Below are 11,298 nucleotides of genomic sequence, written 5' to 3' on the forward strand. Positions count from 1 at the left end.
GCAGCGTGCGGCCCTCGGAGCCCTTCCTCACCCGCTACCTGCTGGGGCCGCACAAAAACCTCTCCAAGACCCAGGTACTGCGGGCCCGGGGCACCTCGCACCCGCGCCTGGGTGTCTGTATTTGTGTTTTCCTTGCAGTACGCAGGTGCTGGGGTTTACCACGGTCTTTTCCCCCCCCCCAGGTGTTCAACGAGATTTACCCGGTGTGGACTTATTCCTACCTGGCACTGCTGTTCCCGGTGTTCCTGGCCACAGACTACCTGCGGTACAAGCCCGTGGTCCTGCTGCAGGGCCTCAGCCTCATCGTCACCTGGTTCATGCTGCTGTACGCCCAGGGACTGCGGGCCGTCCAGTTCCTTGAGTTCTTCTACGGAATAGGAACTGCCACCGACGTTGCCTATTACTCCTACATCTACAGCGTCGTCGATGTCAACCTGTACCAGAAGGTCACCAGCTACTGCCGGAGCGCCACCCTGGTGGGCTACACGGTGGGCTCGGTGTCCGGGCAGGTCCTTGTGTCGGTGGCAGGATGGTCCCTCTTCAGCCTGAATGTTATCTCCTTAACCAGCGTATCCATTGCCTTTGGCACAGCGTGGTTCCTGCCAATGCCACAAAAAAGCCTTTTCTTTCATCACGTCTCAAGTCAGCAGCTCAGTTGGGAAATGAAGGTCATGGACTGTAAAAATGGATCAGCTGTCCAAGATCATCCCAACGTGCAGAGGGCACCCGGCTGGGAGGATGAGACAAAAGTTCCCTTAAACGGGGAGGGTCATTCAGCAGAGAAACAGGTGAGTTGTGCCCTGGGTTTACGTAAGTAGAAGGTGCAATACTGATGTGGTTGTCATGCATACATATGTGTATATATGCATGCACATGTGCATATATGTACACAGCAGCAGAGATGTAATATGCGACAGCGGAAAGTATCCCTCTGCTTATCCTGCTTCCTTATTTATGGCACAGGAAAATTTATTCCTGGCTTCCTTTTGCTGATTGAGCATGGTAGGCGGCTCCCTAGTTTTTCTGAAGTTGTTCTGCATGTCTCACAAAGCTGTGATTAAAATTCTCTGGGCATCAAATTGCCATTCAACAGTACAAAGCAAGGGACATCTCTGGGGCGCTAAAACCTGTGTATATGTCCAAATTCTGTGTGTGCTTCTGGATGGACCCTGTGACTTGCAGAAAAGGGGCAATTCTTCCTGCACTCATGTTTTGAAAACACTTGTTACTTCAACTGTTGTGCAAGTTGTGCAGTAATAGGCTGTGTAGTAATTGGGTTTTATCTTATGATCCTGGAAGGAAACTTCAGTAGCCCTTGAGAGCACTGACAGGCTGTCGTTGATTAATTACAGAAGGACCGAATATGGATAAATCGCAGGAAACACCTTTGCATAATAACAGCTTAATGCAGCCCACAAGAGCGCCAAGGTAGTGCCCCAACTTGTGGCTTTTGTCAGCTACGTAACCTCTAACAAAGACACTCGTATGGAAACAAGCGTGCAGGTGCCCTTGTTCGGTGGCGGGACGTGTTGGGTCCCACGAGGTGCCGAGCAGGCAGCCTCCAGTTCTGAGGCCCGATGCGTGTGTGCAGTTGCCTGCTGTGCAGGTGTCTGCCACGCTGCTCCAGGTAATGCACGCGTACGGAGAGCCTGTCGTGGCAGGGGGATTCAAGGCCCTGGGGAGAGGTCAGCCTTGCTCCTCAGTCATGAGGAGGTTGTGCTCGTTCTGAGAACAAGCCAGAAGGTAAGCGCGCTGTTGGTTTAGTCAGCTAATGGGTATTTCACTTAGCAAGTAAGCCCCAGTTAGCTGGGTCGGGGGAGGCAGCGTCCGGGGCAGCTTTCAGCTTCTTTCAGCTACAACTGGGAATTAAAGGTATTAACATTCCAGGGACCTAATCCTGCCCCATCCAGCACAGTCTTGTATGAGCAAAAGTATTTTTAACTATGTTATACTTCCATGCTGAAGGGTATTTAAGACAAATTCTGTGCCAATAATGACTAAGGCATTAATATCACTTATCTGTCCCTTTTTATCTTACTCCCATCCTATGATAGGAGGGGTGGTTCCAAACTAATGGTGAATATTTTAAAAAAGGAGCAAGTACACTTGCATAAGTATCCAGAGTTCAGTTATACCAGGTGCTAAAAACTGAGGAGTATTGGTGTGTCAATGTTATTGCTCATGGAGAATAGTCTTTCTCAGGCACATACTGCATGATTCCCCCAGGGAAAGGGCATGCTGCCAAGAGCCTAAGTTGCTGCTGCTGACTGGAAACCACTCCGAAACTGGACGTGTGATGACACAATGTGCAATAGCTCAGTCCTGTGACAGTGCTGTATGTTTTCCTGCAGGGAATCCAAGTTCCTGGGGGCTGGAGGTGCTGGGTGGGCCTCAGGGGCTCTGCCCAGTCTCACATGAAGTAACTGCTGTTCTGACTTACAGAAGAAGGGTCTCGCCTGTCTACAGAGACTCTGTACACGTGTGCATGCAGCAAATGTCATCAGCAACTCTGTCTACAAAGTAAAGACATACTTGTTTCCTCTGCTGCTGTTGGCATAAAGTGGTTAGGAACAGGGCTGTAACAGCCTGTATGTAAAAAGCAATTTTTGTCGTCATCACCTGTTGCTAGAACTGATCTATTTTCAAATTTTTTTCAAACCACTTCATGGGTCTGCCCTCTTTCGTGCACTTTCTAGAAAGATTTGGAGGGGAAAGCTTCACTTTTATCTCATGCCATTTATGAGAGCACTTGTACATACAGGAGCTGCCATTTGTGATAGCAGTGTCTGGTGGAAGTAGCTTCTGTTTCTCTTCAGATCCCCAGGCAACGTCTCTCACCTTCTCAAAGCCTTGGCGAACATTAACAGGGGTAGAGAGCAGCATAATGATATTGCTTCTTTGAATATTTGTAATCCCTACTACTAAAGAAAATCAACTTATTTGTGGGGAAATATACTCATCTGGTGGCTTCCATGTTCCCTGTGCTACCAAATTTGGCTGAATTTGGATCAGGGCTTAAAAGTGTCATTGATGCTTTTGCCTTTATGATTTCAATGACTGGTTTCTGATCCTGTCTCATCGAAGTGGATATCGTGTCCTCTTCTCTTGTGTCTCTTCTCTCTGGTACCCTTCAGTTGCTCACAAAGTACTTCTAACATCTAGCAGTTACTGCTCTCTGCTTGAGACAGACAGAGATCGAGAGGGTGCCTGGGACTGAACCATTCTTCTGCACCTGAGGGGATGGCCCTGGTTAGGGCAGAGGCTAGCTGCTGGGACTGTGGCGTGGGGAAGCTTTTTATTCATTACTCTGTGGAGATTTGTGTCCAAGAGTGGTACTGTCACTTGCCGGTGATCAGACCACTTGAAAGGGGCAATTTTGTGGAGCAGTATGAATATTTGTAAACAGAGACTAACATTTCTCTCCCCTTCCTTCTCCAGTCTGTGCGGGAGCGGAAAGTAGACATTGTAAAGGTGCTCAAAGATCTCTGGCGGGACTTCCTGCAGTGCTACTCCTCCCAGACCATGCTCTGCTGGTCCGTGTGGTGGGCGCTGTCCACCTGCGGCTACTTCCAGGTCATCAACTATGCTCAGGGTCTGTGGGAGATGGTGTTGCCTTCTCACAGCACGGAGATCTACAATGGTGCCGTGGAGGCAGCCTCGACACTGCTAGGTAAGCTGCTGGCATAGCTCCCACTCTGCTGTGAGAAATGCCTTAGGTCCCTCAAGGTCACCAGAGCACAGCTGGGAAGTGTTTTGCGTTCCCCCATGCATGCAGGACAGGCAACCTCGGCATAGAGGTGAGTCTTCAGTGACATGCACGGGTACGGTACTCAGTGATGAGTTCGTTGGTGCATGCAGTCCTGATTCTTGTAAGGCGGTGCTTAGGTGTTTAAAGGAGCCTCCCAAATCAATCTTCATTCTGAAATATTTGGCAGAAGGCTCAAGGCATGTGGCTGACTGTGTGTTCTTGGCTGTCACTATGGCAGTGGGGTTACGCTTGTTTTAACTGCTCAAGGTCAAGCTAAGGGTCCTATGGGTTTATTGCTTTTTGTTCCTCTGGCAGCGTAGGGAACATATGAAGGTTTCCTGTACACGCACAGCATGCAGTGAGCCACATTTAGTCATTTCAGCACTCTTAAGCAGAAAAGCTATTAAGATGAAAGAAGTTGCTTGACTTGAAAGGGCCGTGTAGGTCAGTCAACACAAACATTTGTTTATTAAGTTGTTTAATACTGTTCCATTACCAGAACTAGGACAATACCTTTTTAATATAGCTAAACCCTTGCAGAGGCTTTCTAGGTGTTGCTGCAGTATGTTCCTTTTTGATGGAGTCATCATTCCACCATCTGCTGTGGACATCACCTGCCTGGGGGCAAAAGAAACCAAGGTACACAAACAAGGAAGGCTTAGTACTTTCTTGGGCATCCTCAGCCCCCTCTTGGAGTTCAGTGGGAAGCCGTGGCTGTTTTATAGTTCTGAAAGCTGGTCTACCACCCATTGTTAGTTGGGTTTGAAACTGCCAGCAACTTGATTCTGAAAGCTTTGGCTATTAAACTGTCTTTGGTGTGCTAAACCTGCACTTCAATAGTATGCAGTCATATACTGTTCCTCCACTCTAGCACGATACTGTGATGCTTATTTCTTGTTTGGTTTGGCTTCCTCTACCACCCTGCCTTGGTCCCAGGAAGGAGAAGAATCAGTATCAAGGGAAGGAAGATCCATAGCATGGCCAAATGTGGGCAGATTTAAAAAGAAAAAAGAAAAAGGAGGAGTATTCTTCAAACCTTATTATGAACATCTTTGATATCAAGGTCCTTTTTTTTGTTTGTTTCAAAGGCCTGTGAACAATGGACCTATTGGAAGAAAAGGTGGTTGGCACTAAACTCATGCAAAACCGAAGTTTTTAGTTTCCCATTTTGATTTTTTCCTCTAGTATCATTTTTATAAATGGTTGAATGATTTTGGGCGGTGTTTTCTGAAAGCGAATTAGCCTCTGTCCCTGAACAAAAAACCCTTCTGGTTGACACAGATTCGTTGCTTGGAACAAGTGAAGTTTAGTGAAGTAATAATCTCAACTTAAAGTTTGAAGTGTATAACAAGACTGGAAGGGACTTGTTAAGGATGAGCATCCAGTGACCCGACTTCCTAGGCACTAGTGCAAATGCTCTACTTCTGATTTCCAGTTTGAATTTATTAATGAGCAGTTTATTTATCTCTGACTTCATGCCAAGGCTGTATTTTTAGCACAAAATTGTCTCATTCTGGCCTATCTGTAGATACCTGTTCTTTGCTTTGGGCCAAAGAAGCCAAGCTTTTCTAGTTGTTCTTTGGTAAAGTTAAGCTCTTTGTTCACTTTGTCATCTTCCTAGCCTCTCTTTCTACCAAACCTGGTTTGAGTTGCATTCTTTTTGAAGACTGATGACCAGAGCTGCGCTCAGCTTTATTCAGTGAGGCCTCAGACTTGTAGACGAACATGAACACTCTTCACTTTTCTCCCTTTACTAGAAATACCTTTCCTGGTGCATCCCAGATCTGATTTGCCATCATCATGGCTCTTAGTCGTTCTGTGCTCAGTTAGGAGCAATGTTTGGCAACCTTCCTGTAAGATGCTGTTGCCATCCCTGCCTGTACCGGTGCTGCCCTGCAGAAGGGTTTGAGTATAGAGCGCGGTGACTAATGTGGTGACAGCTTCCTGTCCCAGGCAAGATAAATAGTATTCCTTCTAGTGAGGTCAACTGACTGTTAAGCTGCATCCCTGCACCTTCCTGGGAATGTGGCGATCCTTTGTCAGGTTGGGATGTGAAACCACTGAATCAGCTGTAGGTGTCTAATTGCGGGACACAGATTGTATATCTTGTCATAATTAGGTGTCGGGCTGCTATAACCTTGAGACATGGGGGGAATACAACTTCATGAGTTGCCATGAGATCCCCAGAGAGTGACGTCTGTTCCCAAATTTCAGAATTGCTGAGACAGTAGAAAGAAGGTTCTAGGACTTAGATTCTTTTTGCATCTCAGGGTTTTGCTACTGGGGGAGCCAGGCTTTCAAAGAGCAAAATGTCAGTCAGGCAGTGTCACAGCAGGCACTGGAAAGAGTTTAGTGGGGGGAAATAAATTCCTTTTCCTTGGCATAGCTACCTTCTTCCCTAGTCTGCAAGGTTGATGTGAGGTCTGACAGGGTTGCAGGCTTGTACACATTGGTGGTACATAAGGAGTCTTCATGTGCTTGAAGGATTTCTACGATGGCAGGCCAGCTGAGGGCTACAAAGAGCTTAGATGTTGCACTGTAGCGCTTCTGTACAGTGGTCAAATGCTGAATACAATCCTGTTTTTCAGAGACCTCCAGTAAAACTCCCTTTGTCAGTATGCTGTTTGTCTAGTTTGCTGTGTACAGCAGCATCGTTATGCTGTTGGTTGCTATTTGACTTGTTTGCAGAACAAGGCCTACTTCAAATGGGAATTTTCTTGTAATATAATATGTATTTGGGCTTCTCAGTAGTTACAGCTGTGATAGGGCATGAAACACACCTCGTCTGCTTGTTGACTTGCATGAAATATCACACGCTTTCTGTTTTGTGATCTGTCTTCTCTCCCCATCCTCCCTTCGTAAAATCCAGCATGAGTTACAAACCTGTTCTGGCTGTAAAGGATTGTTCTTGCACAATCAACAACACATGATTGCAGCTTGTGATTAGGTTGCATCTTGGGAGACGTGGATTTGGACTCCTGTTCTTACTTACTGTTACAGCCCAACATGAAGATGACAGTAGATGTAGGTTTTTCTGCCTCCAGGGAGAGATCTCTAACAGCCGTGTATCAAAGTGGATAGTGTCTTCCTCCCTCCTGACCCCCTAAAGCACCACAAAATTATTAGCTGAGTGCTTTTGAGAACCAGGGTTCGCATTTCTCTGTAGCCCAATTGACAACACTGCTATGGTCAGGTGCAGAGGACTGAGTGGCAGTGGTCTGAGTCCTGGGGCTGTTGTGCTTCTGAAGCCAGGGGGGGAGACTTTAGAGGCAGTCAGCATTAACTTTTTTTTTTCCTGTTCCTGTAAAAGTGAATGGGAGTTTACAGCAGGTTTCCACGTTAGGGAGAGGTCAGGAAGGAGAGTTGCTAAGGTGTCCTTAGCACGTTAGTGTCCTCTGCTTCAATCATGTTTGGCTATTAGGGGCTGTGCAGCTTCTAATACACAGTCTTCAAATTGCTCTAATTGTTATAAGTAACAGTTATGCTTTCCTTCCCTTCACAGGAGCCGTTGCAGTGTTTGTGGTGGGTCACATAAAAACATCCTGGGCAATGTGGGGTGAGGTGGCACTTGCCCTGTTCTCCTTTCTTATCGCTGCTGCTGTATATATCATGGACACTGTTTGTAACATCTGGGTGTGCTATGCATCGTATGTTGTCTTCAGAATTATCTACATGCTGCTAATCACAATAGCAACGTGAGTAACTTTTTAATGTAAATTGTTCTCAAGGTTACAGCTAGTGTGAAAGCTGGCATATTTTCCATGTAACTAGGGTCTTGCCTACCAGGAATTTGGAAATCTGTTGCAAGGGTTTGTGTTGTGATTCAGGTTGGAAACTGAGGCACAGAGCTATATTTGGCTGGCAGCCTGCCCAGGCTCAAAAGTCTAATGACACTGAAGCGACTATTTCTAAATACTAGATAGTGCTGCTTTCCAAGGGAATGTTTTTCGTAAACAGGGCTGGAGTGAAGTGTTAACAGATGAGGAGAGGACAAGGCTTTGCCTGTGTTGAAGTGTCAATTTTCCCTAACCTGTAAAGAGGAAAACTTCTTCGATGTTATTTGTCACTTTGGGGAGGAAAACACAGCTATTGTTGAACCACACATACATAATCACTATAACACAGCACAAGCACAATATGAGGGGAGATGCTGAAACTGATAACTGCAAAAGGAGTTCTGGTCAGAAGGATGTGGGAGGTTATGGACCACAGGGCAGTAGGCTGATGCTTTGAGATTGCCGACAGGTCTCTGGGATCAAAGAGTGCTGTGTCTTCTCTGTGTGACAAGGCCCTTTAGCTGCATTGGACAGGAGCACTCCTTCAGCAAGACTGAAACCCACAGAGCTCCCAAAGGTTTTTTTCGCCTTTTAGATGTCTCTGTGGGTCTCTTCTAGCCTCCATGGTAGTCTGTCGTGATCCTATTTAGAGAAGTACACTGTCAGTGTGAGGTAATTTAGCTGTGGAAAGTACTGGACCAGTCTATGTAACTCTTCAGGTTGCATAGTCTTCTTGTCCAGAGATGTTCCTCCTATTTTTGCATTGCCTTGCTTTTTCCCCTATCCTTACGTTTCTGGACATCCCTTTCTTTCCAGGTTCCACATCGCTACAAATCTCAGCGTGGAGCGGTATGCCCTGGTGTTTGGCGTCAATACTTTCATTGCCTTAGCACTTCAGACTCTACTAACTTTGATTGTTGTGGATGCCAGGGGGCTTGGGTTGGACATCTTCACCCAGGTATGATAGGCTCTTTTAGCTTTACTGACGGGAGGGAGTAAGGTAAACCAGGCTGTATAGCTTTTCAGCTACCTGTTTCTGAGTCAAAGGTTTGCTGACAGAGAAATAATCACCGATTCCTGGCATTTTATAAGAGGAAGGGAGCTCGTGTATTAACCTTCTTGCAAATTTGGTAACTGCTTGGTTTAACCACTTTTTTTTTTCTTTCCCCTTTTCTGCAGTTCATGATTTATGCTTCTTACTTTGCGGCCATCTCGCTGGTGTTCTTGGGCAGTGGCATATACAGTATTATGAGAGCTTACAGAAGGCAAGAGCAGATGCAAAGCAGATCTCCTGAAAGCCAGTAGTGCACCAAGTGAAGACTCAGTGGCTACATACGAAGATAGAGGTCTGGTTTTTTTTTAATCTCTGCCTTTTCTTCCCAAGGCAGTCACCTTAATGGTATTTGATCCATATTTATACTATATTAGTAGCACATTTTAGAAGGTAAACGTATTAGCTCTTACGTAAGTAAGAACAAATACCTTCTTTCTAAAATGCCTTTTGTTCTTCTGTTGCATATATGGGATGTGCAGCAAAGAACAGCAAGTTTTCTTAAAGAATGAAAGCCTTGGGAGGTTTTAGTCTAAAACTGTGCATCTGGAGGCTGCCATTGAAACGGCAGCTTCATGATTGTCTAGTCAACCGCTACTCTCTGTCACTGAGATGCTGCTGCAGGGCAGAAGTGAGGGCACACTAAGAGGCCTCTCTGTGGAGAGCCCCAGGCCTGGGACAGGAGGTGGCCTTAGGCCTGTGCTCTGCAGCGTGGCTCTCCTGTGCCTGCCCTGTGATGCTGGATGCTCCATTTTGAGGACTAGTACAATTCCGTTTCTGCACATGCACATGCTTCCTTGAGTTGCTTGTACTGTTTCTGCTATTCCTGTCTGTCACCCCTGCTGCCAGCGTTTTCACCATAGCTGATCATGGTGCTTTCCCAAAAACTTAACTGTGGCCTGGGGCAATTTGTGACGCTGGTGAATTGGCTAGCAGTGCTCCTTTTGCCATGAAGGCCTGTGCCCAAGGGTCTGTAAAGCTAGAGGGGAAGCTTAGAGGGAGTTTGAGTAGAGGGACCCTCGGTCATCCTTGCCTTTGCCCTTTAGGACTGCAGATTCCTGTGATTACGGGAGTCGCTGCCTCATAATCCTGGGGGCTGGGCTATTTCAGTGGGATGGTGGATGTTAGTATAGCACTGAGAAGGAAAGTGACTTGCAGGATTTTAAGCTATTCTTTCTGACCTTGGAGAATCGTGACTCTGGTGACTAAATAGACACCTTCAGTTATGGTAGTTAGCAGGATGACTGCCTGAGGCTTTGCAAAATGCTGATTTCTGGTCTGTCAGTTTTTCCCCTTTTTTTAGAATGCCTTTATGCTTCTGTTGGGTCTCTGTCCACTAGTTCTACGTCTTCTTTCCACCTAAGCAAGACAATGAATGTTTGGAGTGGGCAGCTCTTTCATTTTGTCCAGTCTAAGCAATTTGGGATTTGCCTCATACCTGGTTTTTAAAAATAATTTATTTTTTCCAAATTGCTTCAGCACTGGGAAGGAGTTGCACAGAGTTGTCCTGGGCTTGGGCACCTGGATACTCAGACACCATGACCAGTACAGCAACAGATATCTGTAGTATACTGTGGAAATGGCCTATGGACTGTCCCTGTTGCTGTGCAGATTGTGGTGAGTTTAAGTGTACAGGAGAACTGTCAAGGGAGAAGATGCAATGCAGTGTGCTTCCCTCCATACCTTCTATCTGCGTGCTGGTTAGAGCTTCTTCCAGTCAGAGCCTGAAGAAGCAGCTTTGGTTCATTGCTTGCTTTTAGTGCCAAGGAGACTTCACAGCATTGGGGTTGGGAAGGCTTCTCTCCCCTGGCTGGGACAGGTAGGGCCTTTCTCATCACTTCTATGAGCCTCAGCCTTTACCATGTAAGGTGAATGATTGCTGTGTTTGGGATGTGCTGCTTGGGGTCTGGGTAGCCCTTCCAGGCTGGCTGCTCAGGGGAACCCACTCCCCAAAGCTTCTCTGTGTTGGCAGCCTGCCTCCTAAAACATCCCCCTAAATGTAGGAGCTCAGCTGTACTGGCATTTACACCTGTAAACTTAACTGCCTTATCCTGAAATGGAATCTTGAAGCCACCCATGTATATATTCCTTTCTTTGCTGTTTTTTGTTTTTAAAAAAATAAATTCTGAAGCCATGAAATGCTAGCTGACGAGCTGTCCTGTGAAAGGGATAGTATGTGCACATCCTGCATATCCTGTCCTTTGGGTTCCTTGGTCTGATGGCATTTGCAGCAAGGCGCAAGGAGTGGGTGTACAGTACTCGTGTCAAGTGACTGAAAGAAGCAGCTCAATTTTAATCACACTCTTCATAGAGAACAAATCTTTGATGGGGAACAACCCAGTTATTTAAAAGCAAGTCAAAAATTAACTAAAGAATTACAGTAATAACAATGATTTTTCTACCAAAATAATGAAACTGCGGCAACTGCAATAGAGAGGCATGCTACACTGCGTACGTCTTCAGGCCTATTAATGTATGGAAGCCACACCTGGATGTTGTTCAGGTTCCTATGCTGTGCTGTTGCTGTGGTGACTGTAGAGCCTGGCTGGAGCTGTACGCAGAGTTACTGATGCCTATGAAATTATGTAAATGTGTTGACATTGTTGGTTTCTAATTGAATAGCTATTTTTGTTAAATAAAAATACTCTGAGTTATCCTGTGTGTGGCCAGTGTTTGTTTTGTATTTTGATACCTTGCTAATCCATAGCACTGCTGCTGCAGTC

At 46.1% G+C, this 11,298-nt stretch overlaps 1 protein-coding gene across 1 annotated transcript in view; it reads left to right on the forward strand.

Annotated features, from left to right (window-relative positions):
• Window positions 1-8,859, forward strand: part of SLC19A2 (solute carrier family 19 (thiamine transporter), member 2) — a 17,500-nt gene extending 8,641 nt beyond the window's left edge. Inside the window, exons 2-7 of the mRNA XM_009330576.1 lie at window positions 5-74; window positions 183-788; window positions 3,439-3,670; window positions 7,251-7,443; window positions 8,341-8,482; window positions 8,704-8,859. Coding sequence (XP_009328851.1) covers window positions 5-74; window positions 183-788; window positions 3,439-3,670; window positions 7,251-7,443; window positions 8,341-8,482; window positions 8,704-8,829 — 1,369 coding nt within the window. The 3' untranslated portion in view covers window positions 8,830-8,859. The remainder of the gene's footprint in view (window positions 1-4; window positions 75-182; window positions 789-3,438; window positions 3,671-7,250; window positions 7,444-8,340; window positions 8,483-8,703) is intronic.
• Window positions 8,860-11,298: the final 2,439 nt, after the last annotated feature.

This window comes from Pygoscelis adeliae, unplaced genomic scaffold, assembly GCF_000699105.1.
Source record: "Pygoscelis adeliae isolate BGI_AS28 unplaced genomic scaffold, ASM69910v1 Scaffold120, whole genome shotgun sequence".
Lineage (NCBI taxonomy): Eukaryota > Metazoa > Chordata > Aves > Sphenisciformes > Spheniscidae > Pygoscelis > Pygoscelis adeliae.